Genomic DNA, 26950 nt, shown 5'->3' on the forward strand with positions numbered 1-26950 from the left:
TCCTTGATTACACCATGAAGAGTGATCAGGACTGGCACTGGTGTCGTTGCAGTATGAGCAGAGAGGAAGGGAGGAATTTGAGAGACGGGTGTAGCCGTAGCAATGACAAATCAGGCAACTGATGGGATATGGGGGATGGAGTGACAGCCAAGAATCAAGGGCAAGCTCCACGGTTATGAATCTCAGTGAGTGACTGAAAATGTGGTGGTGCTATGGCGGTGATGATGTGAGACTGGAAATTAGGGGAGAGATAGTGCTGGATATGGATATTTGGGAGTCATCTGCACAGAGACCATCATTGACTATACAGGAGCTGATGAGTTCACCAAGGAAGAAAAGTGGAGAGACATTTAGAACGTAGATGGTGATAAGGTGGCTTAAGAAGTGGCCAGGTGAAGCCAGTGTCACAAAAACAGTAAACTAGGGCAGGGGGGAATCTTTGCAACAAGTTTCCCTAATAAAGGTATCATTTGCAAGAACTGATTGGAATTTATAAGAAAAAGAACCTGCTGGTTGTTGTTCCAGATCCTTGAGAAGGCAATCTCCAACCTCCTTTCCTCTCACTTTCTTAACTCTCCGCAGGCTGGATTCCAACCTCATTGTTTGACCAAGATTGCTCTCTCCAAGGTTTCCAATGATTTCTTAATTGCCGAATCTAATGGCCTTTCCTCAATACTTACACTTCTTTACCTTTCTGTACCCTTTGTCACTATTGGTCACTCTCCTCCTTGACACTCTCTTCTCTCTAGGTTTCCTTGACACTGCTTTATCCTGGTTCTCCTCCTACCAGTCTCGCTATTCCTCGGTTTCCTTTGCTGGTTCTTTGGTCAGGTTGTGCCTATTAATGGTGGGTGTCTCCCCACCATTAATAGGCTCTATCCTGGACCTCTTCTCTTTTCTACATGATCTCACTTGGTGATCTGATCAGCTCCCATAGACCTAATTATCACCTCTATGAGGATGATTCTCATATCTACTTATCTAGCCCTAATGTCTGGACTTGACTTTCAGTCTTACATCTTTGACTCCCTACTGGACATCTTAAACTGGATATCCTATAGACATCTTAAACTCAACATATCCAAAACTGATCTCATTATCTTCCCTCTCCCTCCGCCAAATCTGTCCTTCTTCCTAATTTCCCTATTTCTGTCAAGGGTATCATCACCCTCCCAGTCCCCCAGACTTACAACTTAGGTATCATCCTCAACTCCTCACCCCGCCCCCCATCTCCAATGTTTCCAAGGCTTGTCGATTTTACCTTTGTAACCTCTCTAGTGTACGTCCTCTGCTCTCCTCTGACACTACCATCAACTTGGTGCAGGGTCTCAATACTTTATGCCTAGAGTATTGCAATGTGGCCTGCTATTTGGTCTCCATGCCATAAGAACTTCCCAATTATATCCCATCCTTCACTCGGCTGTCCAAACAATCTTCCTAAAGTATAGATCTGACTGTTAGCCTCCACCCTCCATTCAATAAACTCTAGCGGCTCCCTATCACCTCCAGGATCAAATATAAAATCTGCTGCTTGGCATTCAAAGCCATTAATACTCTGTGCAGCACCCTCCCCATCACCCCTACTCTACTTTTCCAGTCTTCTTGCTCTTTATTCCTCTCCATCTATTTTGAGATCCAATGACAATGGCTTCCTTGCTGTTTCTTAAACAAAACACTTCATCTCCCAAAATTCATTCTCTGCTCATTTTCTACTAGCTGTCCCCCATGCATGGCATTCTCTCCCTCATCTTCCCCTCCTAGCTTTCCTTGCTTCTTCCTACAAGTCCCAGCTAAAATTCCAAACTCCACAAGAAGCCTTTCCTGATTTCCCCTTACTCCTAGGGACTTTCCTGTGTTATCTCTAAATGATCCTGTATATGATTTGTTTCTACACAGTTGTTTACATGTTGTCTCCCCTGTTAGACTGTGAGCTCCTTGAGGGCAGAGGTTGTCCTTTGTCTTTATTTGTATTCCCAGTGTTTCACACAATGCCTGGTACGCTTTTTATTGTTGTTGTTTGTTTGTTTCTAGCCCCGTCTAACTATTTATGACCACTTTTGGGGATTTTCTTGGCAAAGGTACTGGAGTGCTCTGCTATTTCCTTCTCTAGATCATTTTACAGATGAGGAAACTGAGGCAAACAGGGTTAAGTGATGTGCCCAGGGTCCCATAGCTAGGAAGTATCTAAGGCCAGATTTGAACTCTGGTCTTCCTAACACCAGGCCCAGGGCTCTATACACTGTGATACCTAGCTGCCCCACCTGGCCTATAAGAGCAACTTGACAAATATTTATTTACTGGCTGATTTCTCAAAGGATAAATGGTCAAAGGATATGAATAAGCAGTTCTCAAGGGGAAAAAAATTAAACTATCTATAACCAAAAGAAAAAATGTTTCAAATCAGTAATAATTAGAAAAATGTAAAATAAACAACTATAAGATTCCATCTCATACCCAACATGTTGGCAAAGTTGACAAAAAGGGAAAATGACAAATGTTGGAGGGGCTGTGGGAAAACAGGAACATTGATGCATTGTGGATGGAGCTGTGAATTGGTACAACCATACTGGAAAGCACTTTGATACCATGCCCCAAATATAACTAAACTCCCCATATCCTTTGACCTAGAAATACCTCTAAGAGAGAAAAAAGGTTTATGAGTACAAAAATATTTGTAGTTCTTTTTTTTGGAGGCAGAGAAGTGGAAACTGGGGCTGCCATCAGTTGGCAAATGAATGTAATGGGAAACTCTTGTAAGAAATGAAAAATGAGATAGTTTCAGAGAAATCTGAGAAGACTTCTACAGATTAATGCAGAGTAAAGTTGGCTGAACTGGGAGAACAACATACATCGGCATTGTAAAAATGGACAATTTTGAAAGACTGAAGAACTCTTATTGATGCAATGATTAATCATGATTCCAGAGGATCGATGATCAAGAATGCTACCCACCTCCTGGAGGAGAGGGGATGCATTAATACATAGAGTGAGACAAACATTTTAAACATGACCAGTGTGCTATATGGAGTGTCCAGGAGGACTAGCAGCTCTGGTGTGAGGGCTTGCTGAACTCATCCACCTTTGGTGTCCACTTTTACCAAACTCTCAACTGTGGCTCCAAGAAGCTGTAGCATGAGCCCCAGCCACACCCCAGTAAACCATCTCAGCAGGCAGGTTGAAAAAGGTAACTGACAGGCCTCAAGCCCATCAGTGAGTTAGGGCGATGTTTACCCCAAGCATGTGAAGACTTTTCTGGGTGGAATGGGCAGATGAGAACAGTTTGTTCCAACCACCATGAAGGTAAACTGAAGCAGTGCTGGGGAGTTCTTAGAGCTTGGTCAGACATCAAAGATGCCAAAATCATCCACTGTATCCTGGGCCTTTGTTGGTTGTCTTGACTTTTGTCTTGCCACTGGATTTTGATGATACAGGAAGAAAGAATGAGGTTGGCGACTTTGCGCAACTCTGCTCCGCTTAAAGACAATTCATGGACATGTGAACACATCGCCCCATGAGGTCATTGATCCTCTTCAAAAATGAAGGACGAACAACAACAGACATGGCCAATATAGTATTTCATTTTGCTTGATTATGCTTGCCACAAGGGTTTTGTTTGTGTTTTTTTTATCTTTTTTCTTTCCAGAGCTAACAGAGGTGGGAGGGAGAAAAAAATGCTAGATAATTTAAAAAATGAAATTCACACTTAAAAAAATGTCTCAATCAAGGTCCTTTCCTGAGATTGAAGGGGAAAGGAATGGTGTAGGTGGTTTGAGAACAGAGGTTTGGGGATAAAGACATTAAGAGGATTAGGAGAGCCAATTAGTAAGAATAAAGGGATTTGTGGGCAGAAGTGAGGGCACAAATAAGAGGAAACAACAAATTTGTAGTGGAACCAGTTGGTTGCCATCCAGTACCTTTAAGCCTCACTGGAGCAAGATGGCTATGAAAGGCTTAGAGTAAGATCAGAATTTTGAAAGGGATCAGTAGCAAAAGCATTTAATTTGGGAAAACAACTCAAAGTTATTTAGAGCCAAATCTGATGAATGAAGTGGGTGGTCAGGTTTGGTTTGGTTTTTAATCAAAAACAAGGGCATGACTATAAAGGAATTATATTGGTTTTCTTGGGTAGTTCATAAACTTGGTTCTGAAGGCAATTTCAAAATGATAGCTCTAAAAATGCTTTTTAGAAATGGCTCAAGTGGCTATAGCAGCATGTAGCTTCTTGTTCTGCAAAGGATGTGTCCTCCAGATATGTAGTAGTTTAAAAATATCAGTCTCATGATTCTATACCTTTGACAGAATCAGTCAGTTAACAAGCATTTATTAAGCACTTACTAGCATTGGAGATACAAAGAAAGGCAAAAACATGAGCCCTGTGCTCAAAGAGCTCATTCTATTGGGAGAGATGTACATAAATAGATATATACAAAATATATACATATGTATATACACACGTGTATACATATGCACATACATACATGTGTGCATATATGTATATACACATACACACCTATATAAATATACACGTATACACACACATATACATGAATTAAAGTTATTTCAGAAGGGAAGGAACTAGCAGTAGTCAGGACTAGGAAAGAGCTTCTGCAGAAATTGGGATTTGAACTGACTCATGAAGGAAGCCAGTAGGTGGAGGTGAGGAAGGAGAGTGCTTCATACATGCGGAGATGGCCAGTGAAAAGACACAGAGATAGGAAATGGGGGGGACACATGAGAGGAACAGCAATGAAGTCAGTGTCACTAGATTGTAGAGTGACTTGAGGGGGACTAAGTGTAAGAAGACTGGGAAGGTAGGCAGGGGCCAGATTGTGAAGATCTTTAAAAGCCAAACAGAGGATTTTATATTTGGCCCTAGAGGTAATAGGGAGCCAGTGGAGTTGATTGACTAGGAGTGAGAGATGATGTGATCAGACCTGTACTTTAGGAAAATAAATGTAGCAGCTGAGCAGAAGATAGATTAGGGTGGAGACTAACTTGAGGCCAACAGAAGACTCTTTGAGCAGTGCGGATATGAGGTGACAGGGTTGTGGCTGTGTGAGGGGTGATAAGGGGATATGTAGGAGATGTTGTTGTGAAGATAAGACTGAAAGGAGCCTGAAAAGTAACAATCAGACACAAAGGAGAAGCAGCGAGAGCGGTATTATGATAAGAGCAACAATGTTAAAGGCTGCAGAGAGGCCAAGGAAGAGGAGGATGGAGAGGCCATTAGACCTGGCAATTGAGAGACAGTCACTTTGGAGAGAGTGGTTTCGGTTGAATGATGAGGTCAGAAGCCAGATTGCAGAGAGTCAAAAGAGTGATAGGAAAGGAAGCTGAGGCAGAGACTGTGCATGGCCTTCTTAAGGAGAGTAGCCACAAAAGGGAGGAGAGCTATGGGATGAGAGCTATTGGGAATGGATGGGCCAGATGAGGGAGAAACATGGGTATTGGTAGGTAGGAGCGAATCAGTCAGTTATAGGCAGAAAGTGAAGATTAGAGAGTGTGGTTATGATAGAGGGAACAGTTTGCTGGAGAGAGAATGGAATGGGATCGAGAGTGCACATAGAGGGGTTTGTCTTGGCGAGGAGAAGGGCCAGGGATTCATATGAGGCACAGGTGCGGGAACTAGTGGGAGAAGACATCTGAGTGATGTGACATGAGGAAAGAAGGGGGAGCTCTAGGTGAAGGGCCTCAATTTTTTTCAGCAAGATCAGAAGAGAGAGTTGGGGGGTGGGGTCCTCTTGTTGAGGAAGGATGAAAAGGTTTGGAATAGCTGCTACAGTATTTGAAACAGCAAATTGATTAGTGGGGTATAAAAAGGACTACTTTTTTTCAAAGATGGAAGAGATAAAATAGAGTACTTATTTGCATCACAAAATGACTCACAGCAGGAAATGGTTTTTAATAGTAAAATCTTCTAGTATATTTAAAATATGATTTGATTTACATGCAAATTGTCAGTAACATTATCTCCTACATAAACTTGGGCAATTCTATAAAGTCTTTTAGGGCATGGTGCAGGGCATATCAATAGCATCATGAAGATAAAGATTTTATTTATGCATACATTACTATAGTCAGTCAAGAAGTATTTTTTCAGTTTGCATCCACATCGCTTAGCGCAGTGTCTGGCACAAAGTCAGCATTTAACAAATGCTTGTTGACTGACCAATTAATATAGTACACCTGAGACACAGGACTTTTAAAAGAAAATGTTCTCCCTTGGAATCACTCTCTCACAAGTGACATAGTATGAACTCAGCAGCTTCTAATCCACTATAAGGCTATGTTGGCATACCAGCACAACCACCTTCCAAGGGCAAAATTCACTCAACCACCCAATGATCTTATCTGCATGATACCAAATATCTCCTAGCATATTGCTGTGCCCTGCATTCAACAAACATTTGCTGAGTAAATTTAACAACTGGTATGATTGATGTTTTTTTCCCATCAAATTGGCTGATATATGTGTTGACTTCAACAATTTTGGCATCGTGTAGACATGGCCTAATCGACCTCAGATTCCTAACTAAAGAGAGAAGGGAGATATTAATAATGAGGTGTTTGATCATACAATACCCTTGGAACATAAACGAAAAGGAAAAAGAACTCCAAGAAAAATGTTTCCTTAACTTCTCGTCTACACATTTCTGATTAATTCCAGTTTCTTTCACTTAAAGATAATATGGTTCTTGGGGAAGGCCCATTCAGCCTTGGGACCTGACTCTCTGACAACCTCAGAATCATAGAAGGGTCACCATTGTTGCCTGAGGTGGGTCTTAGAGTTCCAATTCAGAAGAGAATTTCCATAATCATTTCTCCTCTAATTAACAGAAGGAAGTATTTCTGGGGGCTAATAGAAGTTCTGGTTTGTGGTCTGCTTTCAGTGACCCCAAGATTAGGCGGGTTTGTTGTGAAACATAGCAGACTTTGCTCATCTGCTGGAGTTGTTTACCACAAGCTAATCAGGCATAATAAATCTGTGATAGGACCACAAATTTAGAGCTGGAAGGAGACTTCAGAGAGGCCACTGAATCCAACCCTTCCATATTATGGATGAGAAAACTGAAGCCCAGGGTGATGAAGTAAAAATCATTGTAGCATCCTGATGTCCAGAGTGGCTTGAATTTTTAGAGTCCCTCCAACTGCACTGTTTCATGCCTACAGAAAGGAATGAGTTTATGGTCTTCCACTGGCCCTGCCCACATCTTTTTACTCTGTGGCACCCCTAGTTTGGGAGCTGCCTCTTCTTTAATTACCTGGTAACCACAGGCTTTGGTTAGGTCTTGGTGTCATGACTGCCCCTGGAATGAAGCCTTCCTTTGTAGGGTCTCTCTACTTGAGCTGATGGCTGGTTTGAGGAGCAGTGATCTTATCCTGTGATGGACCTGCAGAAGTTTCTTGGCTCTGAGTTCTCTCTTTAGTTTGTTGCTCAGCAGAAGATGCACTGTCTTTATGAGATGCTGCTGTAGAACTTATTCTTGTTCTGGCTGGTCCCCTTTTTATTAGCTTATGCATCTTTGGCTGATTGCTCAGTCGGGGACAAGCTCTCATTCTCTGGGGGTTCTGCCAAGGTCTCTTTGGTCTCAGATTTCCCCTATGTATAAACCTGCCCTTTTTCCCACTGGTTGTTACTTTGTAACTAAACTGTCCTCCTGTGCTAACTCTGACAAAGGAATTTTTGTTTCAGAGGAATCTGTTTTTATGGACTTGTCCCTCCTGAGCTCATTGATGGTTGATAATTGGAACCTCACTGCCATCGTGGGATAGTCTTTCAGGATTCTCTCTCTTTGGGGATGGCCCCCCTTTTAGGCACTCTCACCTTTGGAATCAGCTCATTTTTGGACAGCTTGGCAGGAACTTTTTTGCTGGAATGAAGCACTTTTTGAGTTCCTTCTTCCTGTAGCTGGTTGTCACTTCCCATAAATGGTTCAGCTTGGGATGATTCAGGAAGTTCTGATGGATGGGCTTCCTCCTCCTGGTTCAGCTTAGAGTTTTCAGGTGGGCTAGGATTGGTGGGTTCTGGCAGTTTTGTAGGATTTGGCTTGTTATGGGCTCCTGATTCCAAATTTGTCTTCTTCAGCTGGGCTGGCCCTTTTGCTGTTTCTCTTTTGATTGAGGAGGGTTTTTTGGCTTTCACCTGCTGAATGGACTCCTGATTTGGCAGCTTGTCTGTGATTCTCCTATTGGAGGTCAACTCTCTTTGTTGAGCTTTTTTTTCTTTTTTATGCCTGTGGGCTTGAGGCTGATCTGGACCTTGAGTTTGCTGGAGTTCTGAGAAGGGAGTAGGGAGGTGAGGGAGTTTAATTGGATGGGCTTCTTCTTCTAAGGTCACATTGGGGCTGTGTGGTTCAGGATGGGGAGGACTGATGAGAGGGAGCTTTATCTCACTGTCTTTCTCTTCTTGAGTTTTCAGGGAATTATCAGGAGGAGTTAAGTGCATGTTCTGTGAAGCATTGGAACTGAGCGGACTGATGGGAGGAAGTTTGGTTTCCCCTTCCTGTGATGGCTGGGGCCTGGGAGAAGGAGTTATGTTTTGGTCTGCCATTTGTCCTAAGCCAGATTCCCTGTTGGGCGAATGGGATTTGCTAGGAACTTCCAACCTGGGGGATGGCCTCCTACTTTGGAGAGGAGCTAGTAGTCGGGGCTGTGGCAGCCTGGTAGGAGCCCACCTGTTTGGAGGGAGCAATGAGATTGGGGCATCCTTTTCTTGAGTCTGTTTTTGACTTGGCAGATCTTCAGGGTAAGGGGTATCAACTCGAATGACTTCGGTTTTATGGGTTTCTTCCTCGAAAGTCTCTCTGGGAGCTGAGCCAAGTTGTTGTGTTGACTCAGAGTGGGAAGGACCAGCATGAGGGAGTTTTACTTCACCCAATTCCTCATTTTGGACAGTTTGAGTGCTGGGTGGTAGACTTGGATCAGGCTCTTTTGGAAGTGCAGAACTGGAAGGAAGTTCATCTTCCTTGACTTCCTTATTCTGAGTGGTCTCAGAGCTGGAGGGAGATGGGTCAGATTTCCGTGGAGGCTCAGAACGAGTGGAAGGAACTTTGGCCTCACCCGATTCCTCATCCTGGTCTTGCTGAGGGCTTTGAGCCGGAGGTGGGTTTGAGTATTGCGAAATCTCTTGGTGAGACTCACTGGTGGCAGATGGGCCAACATTTTTTGCTTCATCCTGGACTGGCATGACCTGGCTTTCAGAGGGGCCTGTTGTATGGTCTAATGGTTCCTTATCAGGACTATTCCTGTTTTCAACTCCTGCTCCATTAGTGTATTTCTGATTTAAGGGTAAGTCTTGGAGCTCTGTGGGCTTAGGATGGTTATCCTTGTCTTGGGCTGGCTGGGAAACAGGAGGTAAATCTGGGCTGGAATGTTGTGAAGCATTTTGATTGTTGGAAGGGACTTTTAGTCTATGGGTCTCTCCCTCCTGAGTCACCTGATGGTTCTGGGAAGGGGTTAAGTTCTGGTTTTCAGGTACCTTTTCATGATTCTGTACCCCAAAGGGAAATTCTGTTAAAACACCTTCTGCTTCCAGTTTTGCCAAACGCCTTGGGGATGGAATTAGGAATGATGGCATCCCATTGAGAGTCCTCCCACTGGAGGGTGGTCCTGCTTTAATATAAACAGAAGTTAGCTAAAAACAAAGTCAGAGAAACATACCATAATTATAGAAATTCCAATGGCAGAGAGAACCATTCTTATATCTAATATACTTAGATTCTTCAAAACAAAAATAGAATCAAGCTAAAACTAGAAACTAGAAAGCCATCTATTCCTTCTTGAAAATACCCAGAATCTAGAAATCTCTTTTCTAGAAAATTGTATAAAAATCAATTTTAACTGAGAAAACTAATATTGAATGTAGAAAAATGAAGATGCCTATTTACATGCACAAATGTTACAGTTTCAGAAGTGATTAAGAAAATTTTCCTAGAGCTAGATCTTAAAAGGATGATATTTCACAAGATTTCACTACCTTGGAAGGAGGTGAGGAGCAGTCACCATTTAATCTGTTGCCCTGCAGGTACCATAAGACGTATATGTGACTTAAAAGAAGTCTTATGATAGAAAGCATAGGTGTTCAAGTACCAAATGCTTCAACCTCAAATATAGAGCTTCCAGTGCTCCTACTGATAGTCATAAGAAACCATTTGCTGTCTTCTATAGGGAGAGGACTAGCATTACCCTCTTCCCTCAAAGCCAATCCTGACATACAGAATAGCACTTGAAAAGCCACCAGTAATATCAATGAGGTGGACAAAGAGTCCTTCAATCATCATGGCAACTGATATTATGAGGGGCTCTTGTTTCAGAGAGAAAAGTTCTATGATTACCTCCAGATTCAAACCAAGTTTAGTATGAGAAAACATGATAAAGTGGTGGCCTCCTGGCCATTCTTGGAGATTACTCCTGTTAAGACCCAGTTACTGAGATTCATAACCAAATTAGGGAAAAATCAAAGACTCCAGTACATTTTGGAGCTTCTATATCTAGAGAAGATCTGAGATGTTTATTCAAGAGCTGTACAGTACTGAGACTGATCTACACCTGGAAATCCCAATGTAAACCAGAAATCCAGGCTTACCCTCAAATGACTTAGCACTAGTCATCTCTTAAAGCCCTCCAAAGCAATGAAGAACCTTGGTTAGAGTGGACCTCACAAGTACTGGAGTTCTCTCTCTCTTTCTTCCTCCTTCTCTCTCTCTCTCTCCTCTCTCTCTCTCTCTCTCTCTCTTTCTCTCTCTCTTTCTCTCTCTACATATGTGTGTATGTCTGACAAAAGTAGAACAGTTGCACCTTATATATTCTTTACTTGATTTATTATCAACTGGATTCTTCAAATGGCAGAAAAGGAGAATTACTATTTTGCATCTGATTATTATCAAAAAGAGAAATAAATTGCTGACAAAGAAATGACAGTGACCAATCCATCTTAAAATTTGTAACATAGAGAGAAAATCTGGGGATAGTCTGATGTAAAGCTTTGTAGAGAAAATATACTTCAAAGGTTTCAGAGAAAAGAGAGTTAAAATCCAGTGGCCTAAAAATCTACAGGGGAAGTCAACCCCAAAAGGAAGGGAAGCTCTCAAGAATCAAATCTGAAGAAAACAGAAATTATTCTAATGGAAAGGAAAAGGGAAAACTATATAAAGAGACCAATATGGCCCCACAAGGACATCACTTTGGGAGAACAATGAGAAACAGAACGAAGTTCATCTACTCCTAAGTTAAGTTATTGGGATGATTTATATAGACTCAGGTTAGGGGGTAGGAGAACAAGAATAGTTGAAAGGAATATATTTACCCTAAATCAAATAATAAATTGAATTTAAGAAATGAGGTAGAGGTAAAGTAGTCCAAAAGAAAAAAAATGTCCTCTAAGCTTTTTCAGTCTTTCTGGGCATGCATGTAGGAGCTGAAAGAACCTCTGATGCTATAGACTAAAAGAACCAATGCCCCTTTGCTCATGTGTGGGAAGGACCTCATAACTTCATAACATAATAATTATCTGTGAATCAGAAGATCGCAGCTAAGAGCAGTACAATAGAAAATGGTAAGAGAGCAGTACGGTGAAGAACCAGCAAATGGCTGGATCAGCAGATTCAAGGATCATAAATCTAGAGGTAGAAGGAACTTTTAAGACCCTGTTCTTTCCCAGTCTAAAGATCATGTGAGCACATATTTAGCACTGAATTAGACCTTGGAGATCATCTAATAAAATGAGAAAACTGAGGACTAGAGGATTTAAGTGTCCAGCTGGGACATTTAAGGGATCCAGATTATATCAACAATCACCTCATATTCTTTTTCTTAAAAAGTATAAAAGATGAAAGCATATTGGTCTCTTTACTGAAAAAAATTAGATGTGCTTGCTGATCTGTTATCAGTGATATATGAAAAATCAGAGAGAATGGTAAGGGTACTGAAGGAGTGAAGAAGGGCAGATATTGGCTTGATTTTTCAATAAAAGGAAGAAGGTAGAATCCAAAAACTCTAAGCAGATGAAATTAATTTTGATTTCTGCCAAAATTCCAGTATGTATTATTAAAGGAATGCCTAAGGAGCATTTAGAAAAGAAAGCAGTGATCTCCAAAAGCCAGCACAGGTTCATCAAGAACAAGTCATGCCAAAGTAACTTAATTTCCTTTCTTACAAGGAAACTAGACTGGTGGATCAGGGTACTGAAGTAGATATACTATGCCTACATCTCGGCAAAAATTTTGACAAAGTTTCTTGTGTTGTGCTCTTGGGTAACTTGCAAAGATATAGAATAGAATATAATTAGGTGGATTTTGACCTATTTGAATGACTACATTCACAGAACATAGGCACTGCCTGGTGCCTATGGTACAGATCTGTAATCCCAGGTCCTGGAGAGACTGAGACTGGTAGATATTTTGAGCTGCAATTAGCTAAGTCAATCAGGCATTCTTAAATAAGTCTGTCATCAAAATGGTGGGTCCTCAGGAGTGAGGGAGGCACCACATTGTCAGTCAAAGCTCCTATGCCAATAAATAGTGGAATCTTGCCTGTAAGTAGCCCCTAGCACTTCCAACCTGGTCAAGTAAGAAAGGCACAGTTGTTTAAAAAAAAGAAGGAAGGAAGGAAGAATAGTTAGGGGACTGGTGACTATGTCATACTAGGATCAATCAAAAGAAGTGGAACTATTCAGAGTAGATAAGTAGTGGAGGAGGGGAGGATTGGGGGAAGGGAAGGACATGATAATTGTCTTCAAATATCTTAATATGTGAATGGGATTAAATGTATTTTGATTTGGATCCAGAGGTAAAACTAGATATAATTGAGGTGGGGGGAGGGGGTAGGAAATTGCTCCAGGGAAGAGTTTGGCTTAATTTAAGGAAAAAACTTTCTAAAAATCGAAGCTGTCCACAAGTGGAATAGACTGTTTTGGGGGCATGCCTTGGGGGCAGTGGGTTTGCACTCTAGAAACTTTTCACCAGAGGCTGGATATTTGGGAAGCTGTAAATACAATTGGTATTCAGGCATAGATTGGACTAGATGGTCTTTGAGATTCCTTCCAGTTCTGAAGTTCTCAGATCACTATGGGCTTAAGAAGAACCCCCAAGTCCAGATGGTCCAATCTTTTATTCTTAGCATTAGGATAAACTGGGTACCTCTTAAATTGGAGATAATGTCAACTAGCTTTCTCATTGGATTCCTAGTATAAAGTCTTAGAGACAAAAGAAGCCCTAGAGATTGTCTAATTTGTGAGCTGTCAGTTTTTTAAGAGAAAAACTTTTTTGTAATATTCTTAGAATGAAACCTCTCATTGTCCCTGCGCAACTGCTTAAAACTATATTACAGGTAAATTACTCATCTACATTGTGAAGGGAGATTCCATATTAGGAGTTCTCCACACCATTTAAATCACGGGTCCAGACCTCCCCCGCACCCCCCGCAAAATTCTAAGAGTATAGCATTTTGAAAAGTCACATTATATTTTATAAAAAATAGATTTCTTCAATTGATGTCAGAGATTTTACACCAACCTCATCTGTATTGCTTTATTTATTTTATTTGTTTATTTAATGATACAAATCAGTATAATACAACACAATAGAAAGACCAAATAATCATTATTTATTATCTTCAGAAGGCCCTTGTTATAATGCACAAGTGTGACCTAGGCTAGTCAGTAATTAGCCTTCTCCTAAAACACGTCAGTCCAATGAGTTATCAGATGAGCTAACTGTCACCTGGGAAGTCAGGGAAAGCCTGCTCCTGAAGGATGATAAGAGGAGGGGAAGCATTGGCCAAATGTTGATGATGGCCAAGAAGAGTGGGGCCAAGCGGACCTCTGAGCTTTAGCAGAGTTAAGATTTTTCAACCTGAACATCATTTATCTCCTGAGCTAGGTGTTCATTACTTATAGCACTTAACATCCTCGAATGATGTCCTTAGACTCCTTCTATTTTGGCTCACAGAAGTCAAGCTGTGTACTAGTATAAGAACATGCAATTCATGGTATGCCACTTTCTGACCTAGTCCCACATACATTCTCTGGCTTACTACTTTGTAAGGTCTAGCAACCGCAAATCAACTCTTTGGTTGGTTCTGAATTCTGAATAACTTTTACATGTATAATTTTATTTAGAAGGATATTATCCTCATATAGGGTCTGGGTTAGTTGTTCAAAGGCTCACTTGGAACTGTGAATTCTGCCAGGCCAGAGAAAAAACAAATAGAGAAATACAGAGAAAGAGATGATAAAGGGGCATCTGAATATATGAAAATTAGGATAAGCAGCACCAGGAAGCACATATTTAACTCACTTTAGTTATTTTCATAACAAATATTTTTAGGCCTTCATGCTATGGAAACTTTGGTTGGCTCAAGGATTTCCTGGACGAGTTAAGCAAAAAAGAAAGAAAACTCTGTTCTTAAAATGATGTAATTGTTGAAAAGATCTGAAAGTTTGTCATTCTACTCTATTTTCAATTATTATTTTATCCATGACCAAAAGGATATAGCAAAAGCTTAGTTTTCTCCACTTAGACCAGGTTGACTTACCCAGTTTAAAAAAATTCAGAAACTTTCTGACTACTACCACTGATTAAAAAAACCCCAGGAATTAGCTTCATTATTCATTATAAATTACTGATATTAAATAATTACTGCTGACATTTATAATGCCTTGCAGTTTACAAAGAATTTTACATGCATTATCTCAATTGATTCTCACAACACCCCTGTGAGGTAGGTAATACAAGTACAATTAACTTCATTTTACACAGAAGGAAGCTGGGTCTTAATGATCATCTTGTCCAACCATCTTTTTTTTTTAAAAGAAGAAGAATCTGGGGGCCAGAGAGTTTAGGGGACTTATGTAAGGTCACACAGATATAATTTGTCCATTAGGTTAACCTTGTCTTCATTTTCAATGCATGACAGTGGCATAGGGTTGACATTCTGGGCCTCCAAGCAAAAAACATAGACAGGGGCCCTTTACCCTTTGTTAACTGAAAAATACAAAAATACCAGTTGAAAGGGTGTCTCCTTTATGAAGTTCTCTGAAATATAGGGGCTACTTAGTATTTATACCTAAGGAGAAATAAGAAGAAAGTAGCTGGCCTGGGGTTCCTCATACCTCTAACTCCAGCTTTTTCTCTATGACATTTCCCATGATCTTCAAATAGACTAGAGCCACATAACTAATTAATTCTTAACAAACCAAGCAGGTATTTACTATAAATTTGGAAGGTTTAGTGAAAGTCAATACAAGAATCATAGGACCATAAAGTTTTAGAAATGGAAAGGACCTAGAGATTATCCAACTCTTTCATTTTACAGACACAGAAACTGAGGCCTGTAGATGTGAAATGATTTGTTCCCTCAGTGGGGAAATTGAAATGTGAACCCAGATCTTCTGACTCCTAATCCAATCCTTTTTCTACCACACCACATTATTCATAAATTATCTTAAATAACTTTAATAGTCCTTGGTAATATTTTGTAAATAGCTTTATTAAGTAACATGTGAAGGCTACTTTCCACTACACCCTGAAATTGCCTGTTTTTTAGACAGGTCAGATGTGGCGGGTCAAAAAGAAGGGGGTGATGGAAAGGGAAGTTGATACCACCAGATTGCTGAGAAATGCAAAGGTGTCATGCAGGGAAATGCCTATACGGTCAAGGAAGCTGATTCCCTTTAAAGTTCACTTCTAAATAAATGGCTTACCTGACCAGGCAATGATCCACCTACCCTCCATTGCATTGTACAGCATAATCCTCAATGTGTTTCACTAGAGTTCCATCATAACAATGAGGAAGAGCAGAGTTAAAGTCAAACTTCCTCAGAACTGGTGACTCAAATAGCATAAATGCTGGGAAAACATGACCACAACCTAAGAAGCAATTTAGGCACTGGGAAGGACAACTAACTTTCCAGAAATTAATTGACTTGCCAAGCATCACTTGAGTCATGGGGACTTCACGTTATAATCCAGAAATTACAGAAACTGCCTTTGACCTGGTTACTTCTCTTAGAGAATGAAATAGATATAATTAATTTACATTTTTGTTTGAAAAAGAAAAAAATAGTATTGGCATCTAAGTAGCACAGTTTGAGATGGTATTTATAGTACCTGCAGTGCCAGGTATGGTCTTGTCAAGCTCCGCAGACAAACCAAGGTATTCTCTAATAAGCTTACACAGTTTCTGGTATGCATGATTTATATCATCTACCGATAAAAGAGAAAATATATTTTAAGGCAAAAGGCATATAAAAACAGCAAATTCTCAATTGTTAATGGTAATGGATAAATAACATGAATATATTTCACAAATTTCAATCAAATTGCCTATCAAGTCTTCACCTGAGCTATTATTAAGTAATGATTAATAAATAGTTAATAGTCTATTTTTTGTCAGGAAAAGGTACATCTATTATCTGAGGACCAGTCTAACTAAATTCCTAAAGACTCATCACCAGGTTGGCAGCGGGGTGATGAATTTGAGGGCCATGGCACATCATACTTCTACACAGTTGATCTCTACTTTGATATATCAACAACATCTCTCACATTTGTACCCTTCTCTCTATTCATGTGGTCACCACTCAAGTTCAAGCCATCTCTTTTTTTTCTTATTACTTTTCACTTCAATTATTAAGACAGAATCCAGTCCATCCTCCTGTCTCCTAGCTGTCATTCACTTGGCCGACAAAGCAATTTTATTAAAGGACAAGTAGGACCATGTCTCTTTTTTGCTCAACAAACTCCAGTGACTCCTTATTACCTCTTAGATCAAGTAAAATCTCTTGTGTTTGTCATTTAAAGCCCTTTACAACCTGACTCCATTCTACCTTATTATAAATTACTCCCAAGGATCAAGGTACACGTAGACTTGTTTGTAGGACCCTGTCAAGGTCTTCAAAGACTTGCTTTGCTATTTCATCCTCTGCAACAAATATTAGGGGGAAAGATTCAGTCATTCTCAGGCTTGTTCTTTTGCTTTATATGAGTATAATAGGATACTAATACTAAGAGGATGACCAAGAATCCTGTGAAATGGTGATCCTTAATGCTGTTGAGTGTGTGATGATACCAAACTGCAAATGCCTTTATTTGTCTCTGTGAGGAAAACCTGTAAGCCATCCTTTCAATTAGCTAGAACTCTTTGATGTCTTCTGGTCTCATTTATGACAAAATGTCATCATGGCAATGGCTCAGATTCACTAGTGGCATGTCATCTCATTTTTCATTGCACAAAGAGTTCAAATTTAGATTACCAAGAGTTGAATTAATATCTGAAGCTATCTAAAACCTGTGAGATCCTCAGCACCACCTGCCCCCTTTACTATTACTACATAGTACTCATTAGAGAACTAAAAAGGCTGAGCATCATTTCATATGTTATAGCTGCTTCACGGATATGGCCCCCAAAATTCATCACCTTGCGGTCACCTTATCGGCAATGTGTTTCTCCATATTTAACTAGGCTTGTTCATAGACAGCTGTCCTGTTGTCAGAACTGTACTTGAAGCCTTTTTCTTGCTTGCTAGAAACAGCCAGAGATTGCATGCTTTTGGGCACAACCTTTGAGAACCCAGGGGCAAGTCCATGCCAAAATGAGGCAGCAGAAGAAAACTTCTCTGGAGGTTTCATACTTCCACATATATTATCTGAATTTTGTTGATTTCAAAACACCTCAATAGCGGTAGGAAGGGATTAGTATTGCCATTCCAATTTTACAGTCTAGGATTGTAAGGCACAAGGACATATGGAACACACAATAAGTGAAGAGTACAAAACAGTTACTAGTCACTATGTGTTACCAGGGCTAGAATGCATTACTATTATTCAGTGTTACAAGGAATATTTATGGCTTTGTCCTAGAATTTTCCTGACATAGAACTTTTAAGTCAGTTGCTTCTCAATTCTGAAATAAAAGTTACAACTTTTTTCATGAAAGTTACTTACCTGTATTGACCAGTGCATCAAAGTAACCTGGATTATCTTGATTTATTTTAACATAATAATCAACTCTTGAGACAGAAAATTCAATCTCTGAACGACTGAAGAGCCCCATTCTCCGCAAATTCCCCTCGTATTTTTCTTTGTTCATTGGCACTAGCAGAATATATCGAGGCTCAAAGTAGGAATGTTTCAAACTTCTCACACCCTTTGAGATGAAAGAGAAAATGAATGAAATTGAAGACAATGATAGACAATTCACCTGATGAGATAACTAAGTGAACTGTCTTCAGGGAGTATGTTAAAATAGTTTTTACTTTATTTTATCATCATGAAGTGAGCTGTCCCTCATGGAACATATCAAACTATGGTGAACCATACGAGACTACCTGAGTGCACTCCACACACAAACATCCAGTTAAATCATTGTCAGGATGACTGAACTTCTCTCCAAAACTTGCATTGGGAATGTACAGAATTCTGTCGATATGTGCCAATGACATTATAATGGAGACCAACATCAATATTCTTGAGGCATCCTGGACTCTTGTTTGAATGGCATTTTGAGAGGAGTGATGGTGCTTGTGGATGTCAGGGAGTGGGGAGAGGAACATGCCTTGATGAATATGCAGTCCTTTATTTCTGGTAGCAGCGCTGGGGAGGGAGAGATCTATTTATACTGCACATTGGGAGCTTGTTCCCATAGCTGCCAGCCAATGATGTGGGCCAATAAAATGTTAAGATTAATCTAGGTTTCTACACGTCATTTTTAATCCTGCACAGGATTGGGGGGAGGGTAAAGGGTGGCAGAAGCAACAAATATCAAGGAGGAAGGAAAGGGTAAATTAAGGAGGGAGGAGGACTTGTATTGACAGAACTCAATTTATACTCTATAGCATTAGTAAAACTGGTAAGATAGAAAGGATTAGGGAAAAGTTTCAGTAGAAAAGATTAGATAATCAAGATCTATATAACCAAACACATAGTAGAACAGTATTTGATAAACTCAACATAAAATGCTATAACCAAGGAAGAAATTCATAAACAAAAACTATTGGGGAAATTGGCTAATATTTTGGCAAAACCACTATCTCATTTCATTCTTACTTTAAAATGTCAAGGATCCATAACTTTATCAGTGTGGGCATTTCTTAAACCAGAGATTATTAAAATGGCTTTTAGTACTGATGTGGCATTTATTACAATGGCAAACATGATGATGAGCATCTCTAAAATGAGGCAGGTCAGTCCTTGTACCCCAGACCCAGACTATTACTGCTCCCATAATCAAAATGCATCTAGCTTGGTAGGACAGGCAGAGCTTGAGCTCTGCTGGCAAAACCTTTGATAACCCAAGATTACTACCATGAGGCAGTACAGCAGGACTTTCATAGGCATATCATACAGTCCAATAAATTCAAAATGGATTACATATGTGTGTATGTGTGTGTATACATATATGATTTGTTAAAAGTTAGAGGATAATGGAAGGTCATCGATTTCTCAACTGTGGTTAGGTGAAAAATTCTTTGCCATCCATGACTTGTTTGAAAAGATAAGCATCCAAATGGGTGAATTTGATCATACACAAAAACATACATACAGATGTGTGTGTGTATCTTTTGTGACAAAAATAGCAATGCATTTGGGATTTAAAAAGAAGCAAATTAAGGAAAAATTCCTTGTAAAAAGCATCTCTAAAAAAGTCTGATATCCAAAATCTACACTGAAATGACAAATTCAGAGCCATTCTCATGGAATTACTATGGTTATGTTCGGAGGAAAAAGATATGTCTATACAAATATGTTCCTAGGAACATTATTTGTAATAAGAAAAGAAAATTAAAAACAAGTTTTGTGTACAAGAATTAGGGAATGACTGTACAAATTATAATGCATGAATGTATTTGAATATTATTACATCATTAACATGGTTATGAAGACTATAAAAAAATTGGGCACTAGACATGAAGTCAGAAAGATCTGGGTTCACATCAAATGCCAGGTAATAGGTATTTGAGTCTGGGCAAGTCATTTAACTTCTCTGGGCTGACTCGGTTTCCTTAGCTGTAAAATGACGGGACTGGACTCAAAGGCTATTAAGCTTATTTACAGCTTTATAGTTATGGTCCTATAATCTTATGAAGTGATACAGGGTGAAGAAAGCATAACCAAAAGAAAAAGACACACACTGACTATAATTATGTAAATAAAGTCAGCAGCAACCAAAACAAAATTCAGATAAAAGCATGGGAAAGAATTTCATACGGGATCATGAAAACAAATGAGGTGATTGAATTACCTCTCAGTGTAGGCACTTTTTTGGTGTTCATTTTAAACAATTTGTAAATAACAGAAGGTTATGGTTGCATGTGCTATCGCTTCATTTTGTCATATTGTGTTTTTTCTTTTTTCTTCTTGTTTATATATCTTAATATTTGTACTTGTCAATAGAAGTCATAATATGTTATTTTAAAAGAATGGCTCAGTCTGTTAAATTTAACAGCATTCTCAGTGACTTGATCAAAATTATTCAGAGTTTCATTATTCCTAAAACCACACATTGTATGATTCAAGTTGACTAAACCATTTTTAGTGCTTCTGCATTACAGCTAAAAATCCATAATTTTTATTGCTAACAGGCTATTATACACCATTGTTCAATTTTAAAAATTCATTTGGCCTGTACAACTATGGATTTTTGTTTATATGGTCTACTATTTACAAAAATAGACTGCCTCTAGTTTAGATGAATTCAAAGTCTCTTCTAGTTATAAAATTATCTATTTAGTTCAAAATCATGCTCAAAAATTATATTTAATGCTAAGAGAAAAGATAAAATGCTAAAAAAACTACCACAGCAACAAGAACCAGCTTCTTAAAGATTTATGCCAGAAGCAATTTGTAAAATAGCCTGCTATTAAAGAAAACCAAGACGCAGACAGACAGACCTTAACCCTCCCTATTTTCATAGATTCCAAGAAAACGTGAAACTAGACAAAATAGGGAACAGTTAATTCCATTGAGAACTGAAACCACTGGGGCTCAGGTACTAGCTCAGCCTGTGGTTCAGCAAATGGATCCAAAGTTCATAAGCCAAATGACATTGCAGTCAGGTATCTGGATGGCGAGATGGAATTTGGTTATACTAAGAATATTACTATGAAATTACATTGGTCAGGGAAATGTGATGTGGGGTATGCCTTTATTTGATGTGAGGAAGCAGGAATGAGCTCCCCCAAACAAAATGAAACAAAAATATATATAGTAAATGTAAAGAAAAGGAAGGAAGATGTCAGGAAAACATTCAAATTGGAGAAAGACAACTCTGGTATTGTTAACTTGTTATTGTACTGCTATTGCAGTGGAATGTACACTCCTTGAGGATAGAGATTATATATTGTGCTTTCTTGTAGCTTCCATGACTGTCTGATTAGAGGGGCAGTTCAATAAATATTTGTTGCTTGACTGAATGAAAAACAGGAACGAGCACAACAAAGGAGGAAAAGTACTTACCTCAATTTCCAAATGAACACAGCTTGCCAGGCCGTCTCTTGCAATGGCTTCTATAGTATCCCTACTCAGTCCATAATTATTTTTGTTATATTGATATGTCAAAATAAATTTTCCCTGAAATTCAAAAAAATAAATCACTTTGGGGAGTGGAAATTTCTTCTATGAAGAATTCTAATATAAGAACAATGTCCTGGTACCTCTAATTTCTGATATCAGACCCTATAAGTATTTCAGAAATTAACAATTCTGTTGAACTAGTAACAACAGGGCTTTTAAAAATCCATATCATTGAATCATAGTAATCTTAGATGTCATTTATTCAAACACACATTTTAAGCATGAATCCATTCTCCAACATTTCCAGCAATTGTTAATAAGGCTTTTTTAAAAATTAGATTAAGCTTACAAGGACGTAAAACAATTCAAAGGACTCATGATGGAAAATGCCACCCACATCCAGAGAAAGAACTATGGAGTCAGAATGCAGAGGGAAGCAGACTATTTTTTTGTTTTGTTTTTTTTTCACTTTGTTTCTCCCATTTTTTATAATTCTGCTATGCAATATGACTAATGTGAAAATGTGTTTAACAGGAATGTATATGTACAGCCCATATCAGATTGTATGATATCTTGGGGAGGGAGTGGGGAAGGAAGGAGGAGGGAGGGGGAGAAAGTAAAACTTATGGAAGTGAATGTTGAAAACTAAAAATAAATAAATATTTTAAAAAATATATTAAGTTAAAATATGCGTCTCTCCAGCTTCATTTACTGGTCCCATTTTTGGTTTTGGGGGTCAAGCAAAACATGTCTAAATAATTTTTCAAAAATAAGTTCTTCAAATATTTAAGGATAGAACTGATGGAATCTGAATGATATCAAAACATACTCTTTTCACTTTATCTTTTTCATGCTTTTTTCCTTCTGGTCTGTTTCTTCTTTCACAATATGACTAATATGAAAACATGTTTTACATGCTAGCACATATATAACCTATTTAAAATTCTTAACTTTTTAGGGAGGGGGAGGGGGAGAGAGAAAGGGAGAAAGTTTGGAACTCAAAAAAATTTTTTAAATGAATGTTAAAAGTTGTCTTTACATTTAATTGAAAAAAAATACTATTTTTAACAAAGAAAATATTTTCACTTTTTTTCATAAAAAACTCAAATACTCTCATCTTTCTCCCCTTAGGCAAATAGGATTTTTTCAACTCATCCTCCTCTGGCCCAGCTTTAAGAGCTTTGACTATTTTGGTTACCTTTCTCTGAATTCAGTGGCATGTCCAGATGGATTCCAACTAGGATAATGGACACTCAAATATTCAAACAGATCTGTGATATCATCCATGTGAATGTTTCCTCCAGAGATGCTAGCTGCAACCCACCCGCACCTGCCCATCCTGCTTAACTCTTGTCTGCGTCCTCTCAGAAATTCGCCATAGCAGGTTCACCAAAAATGCTAGTGTCCTTTCTAATTTTCTTCTGACATCGTAAGAACACCAATAGAGACTACAAACTATTTAACAGTTATCTCTTACTCTTGCCGAGTAACCAGCCCATCTCCTCTTTTCAGTCACATATTACTCTGATAATAGTCTTTTATACCAGACAATAATACAGAAGAACATCTTGATATTGTAGTAGAGTTTAGTCATAATATGTTAATGAGGATTATGAAATTATATTGGTCAGGGCAACAACCTAGAGAGTTTGCCTTTACCTGATGGAAGGGAGTAGAAGTGAAGAGCTCTCTAAAGCAAAATCGGGTTAATTAGCATTTTTACATGCCATGTTACACAGTTGACTCACATTGAGCTTATGGTCCACTAAAATCACCAGGTGTTTTTCATGTGTATTGCTCTCTGCCCCTCTGGATATGTGAGGAAATGAGAATGCAGATAAAGTAGACTGAGTTCTGTCTAAAAGTTTGCATAGGCCTGTGAGATTTAGAATGTGCTGTCAATACAGAATGCAAAGACCCCGTCTCTGACCATATAACCAAAGCCTTGTGCATGGGTTAATCCATAAGCATTAAATTATATCTGGTAGAATTTATCTACACTGAAGGCCTAAAGCCCAACTAATACCAGATATATCAGCTGCAGTATTTTCTCAACATGTTAAGAATCAATTTTCCTATAACATGAGATGCATTCAAATAATGTTTTCATCATTGCAAAACAATGATGCAAACAAGATTACTTCACTCCTAGAATATCCAAAATTCTTACCAAGCATAGCATTTCATCAAAAACTTCCTGAGAAACAAAATGATAATCAACTCGGTCCCCTTCCCCAAAGTAGGGAAGTCTTGTGGTATGACAGGCACTGAAAGACATAAAATATATAATTTAACCAGTTTCCATTAAGTTAAAATGTGATGAAAAATAAATGGTTCAAAGCATTTTTTGAGAAAATCTAAGTTTGCATTTTTTTAATGATTAAGATTTCAACTCTCTGATTCTATGTAAGCAGATTACTCTTATCATGGATTCAGGAAATTGTTGGTCCTTGTTATCATCACACCATATGGGCCAACATTGCAGAACCATAAAATCACAAGAGGTAGAGAGCCCTTTATTACAGAGGGAATCTTAGAGGTTATTTTGTCTACACATTCATGACACATCCAGCCCTTGCTTGAAGACTCTGGAATCTTAAGCAAGCTGGAGATGTTTCATCTTAGATAAAACAGGAACAGCATGCACTGTATCTACCTAAGAAGGCTGTGATAGTTATATTACGTCGACCTCTCAGCCAGCTGACATTTTTTGGGATCCCAATTCTTTAGGACCATCCTGAGTTCTTAGGATCCCAAGGTTTTTGAGCTGGAAGGATCCTGAGAGGTCACATAGTCAAACTCCCTTATATTAGATGAAACAGCTCACACAGGAAGAGGCATCTCCCCTTCTTACAAAGACTTATCCTTGACCTTGCTGCTCTTCTTTAGCTACCGTCCTATGCCTTACATTCATTTTAATGGATTTTAACGCCAAATTTCTAAAAAGAGTGGTTTACATTCACGTCTTCCATTTTCTCACTACCCACTTGTTCCTCAAAACCCTTCACAATCTGCCTTCGAGGCCCAACTTCTCCACCAAAGCCTTTTCTCCAAGGGCCTAATGACGTCCTTGTCACAAAATACCAGGCTTTTCCCCAACTCGTCCTCTTTTCATTTCTCTGCAGTATTTTGCATTGTTGATGACCTCCTCCCCTCCCCCAGCTCCTCTTTTTTCTTGATACTCTCTCCTCCTTTGGCATCCTTGACATAGCACTCTCATGGTTCCCTTCCTACCTCTCACTCTTTCTTCTTGGTCTCCACGGATAGTTCCTTAACCTCCTCCCGTCCCTTTGCTACCAGTTGGCAACACCACTATTAGTAACTGAATAGTGACTTACGCTTTTTCAAAACATTTCAAATGCGCTCTCTTTTTGAGTCCTCATTCCAAACTTGAGTAAATGGGGCACATAATATTCTCATGGTTTCTAGGATAAAACTTAAATATAACTTGCCTCATAGCAAGTCGGTGTTAAGCCCAGTCCTAGCATTCACATCAATAGTCATGAGACTGTATACTACACTGCTTCTCTCCTTGCTATGCGCTCTGGGGATCCCCAGCTAATTCTGATAGCATACTAGGCAAAAAAGACAATTTAAAAGGTGAATTTTCTGGGTGGAAAAGCAACCTACAAAATACATTCCAAATCCAACAATGTTGGATTATTTATGAACAACGTCGTTCCCCTCCATTAGTGCAGATAATCGAGAGACCATAAAAGTGGTTTTTAATATTTAATATTACATTTGGATTATAAACCCAAGACAGCAAGGAAACTCTAAATAGAGGTTGTCACAATACCTTGAAATTAGTTTCGCCATGTGAAGACACAACAGACCTTGGTAAAAGGACCACAGTCAATCAATTGACAAGAATTTACCAATCATCTACAATGCTATGTGGCAGGCACAGTGCTAGGTGCTAATCCTTTCCCAGGTCAGTAGGGGCATCTGAATCAATGGAGCAGGAATCACTTTCTTGACCTACTCTGCTACGACCTCTCTAGACTGCCGGAAGAGCTGACTAGACAGGAAATTTTATAGAATTTCTTACAGAGAAAACATAATTTGAATTAGCAGTGTCTTGCACAGCTAAGAATGTGCTTGGAAAATGTTCATTGATTTTATTATAATTTATAGCTTCTACCCAGGCAAAGAAAACAATGGTCTCATTAGCACTGTGGTTGCCAACAGCACCTACATTTACTGGAATGACACCTTATGAACTCTACTCTTAGTTCATGAAAAAGGACCCAATCCCACCGGTAAATATCTGAAGCTATGGCCCAACTGTCATTTGCAGAAACATTATATAATGAGCTCTCCTAGATAGGAAGGAAACAAGCATTTATTAAGTGCCTACTGTGTGTCAGGCACCATGCTAAGTGCTTTACAACTATCATCTCATTTGATCTCACAACAACCCTGGGAAGAAAGTACTACTATCAATCACCCTTATTTTATAAATGAGGAAACTGAGGCAGGCAGAGGGTAAGCAACTTGCCCAGGTCATACAGCTTTAAGTTTCTGAGGCTGGATTTTAACTCATGTCTTCTTGACTGCTGGCTCAGCTCTCTATCCATTGAACCACCTGGCTACCTCTGGGTAAACCTAAATGTAAACACCCCAGAAAATAAATGTATAATAATGCTGAAATACTGCCAAAACTTCAATTAGTGACACCAAATATTTATATGGACAGTTTTTTATTTTTTTTAAAAAGAAGTTTTAATACACATATTTTCCCTCTAAGGAGAAATATAACATACTATACACTGTTTTTTCCATGTTCTTTAAATACTGGTTAGTCAAGTCACAGTAAATTCCTATAAAATGAGTCTTGTTCTATTCGTTTCATTTGGCAGATAGAGAAACAAAGACAAATGTTAAATTCTGACTGCTACAATACTAGAATTATTGCAAAGTGAGAGGGAGCATGCTATCATATCTAAAGGATGCTAACAAACTGGAGAGCGTCCAGCTATGACTGAAAAGGATGCTGAGGTGCTTGGAAACCTGGGTGATTACAGGAACTAAAGATGTTTAGGTGATTAATCAACTGATGTTTTGTTTCCACAAGGAATTGGCTATTTCCAGAACATTCAATTGGTAGGGAAGACAGGTATTTGTTCCTAGTCTTCATATTTGGGAAGTGATTACTTTAAATACTTCCAGCGACTGCCACGAGAGGGCCTAGAACAAAATATAAGCAGGGTGTGAAAGAGTAAGGAATTTTGTACTTGCGGGTAAAAGTTCTCCAGTGCAGTGAAAACGATGGGACTAGGAAATTCTGCTGTTGCAGAACATCATCATAGACAAACCAATTAGGACAGTAGGCCATTAAAATTAATGTTGTGCTATAGGTAGAGGTAAAAAGTTAAGCATTTTAAAAATGGTAAACTCTATTAGAAGGTGATACAAAATTAAACTGAGATTTCATTTAT

The 26950-nt window shown here is 38.9% G+C and overlaps 1 protein-coding gene across 1 annotated transcript in view; it reads right to left on the reverse strand.

The window, feature by feature from the left end:
* LRGUK (leucine rich repeats and guanylate kinase domain containing) overlaps positions 1 to 26950 on the reverse strand; it is a 116537-nt gene that overhangs the window by 50068 nt on the left and 39519 nt on the right. The window contains exons 12-15 of the mRNA XM_036761412.1: positions 23680 to 23776; positions 21453 to 21566; positions 17943 to 18144; positions 16107 to 16202 (exon numbers count right to left, since the gene is read on the reverse strand). Of these exons, the coding sequence (XP_036617307.1) occupies positions 16107 to 16202; positions 17943 to 18144; positions 21453 to 21566; positions 23680 to 23776 (509 nt within the window). The remainder of the gene's footprint in view (positions 1 to 16106; positions 16203 to 17942; positions 18145 to 21452; positions 21567 to 23679; positions 23777 to 26950) is intronic.

Source organism: Trichosurus vulpecula, chromosome 5 (genome assembly GCF_011100635.1).
Source record: "Trichosurus vulpecula isolate mTriVul1 chromosome 5, mTriVul1.pri, whole genome shotgun sequence".
In the NCBI taxonomy this organism is placed as follows: Eukaryota; Metazoa; Chordata; class Mammalia; order Diprotodontia; family Phalangeridae; genus Trichosurus; species Trichosurus vulpecula.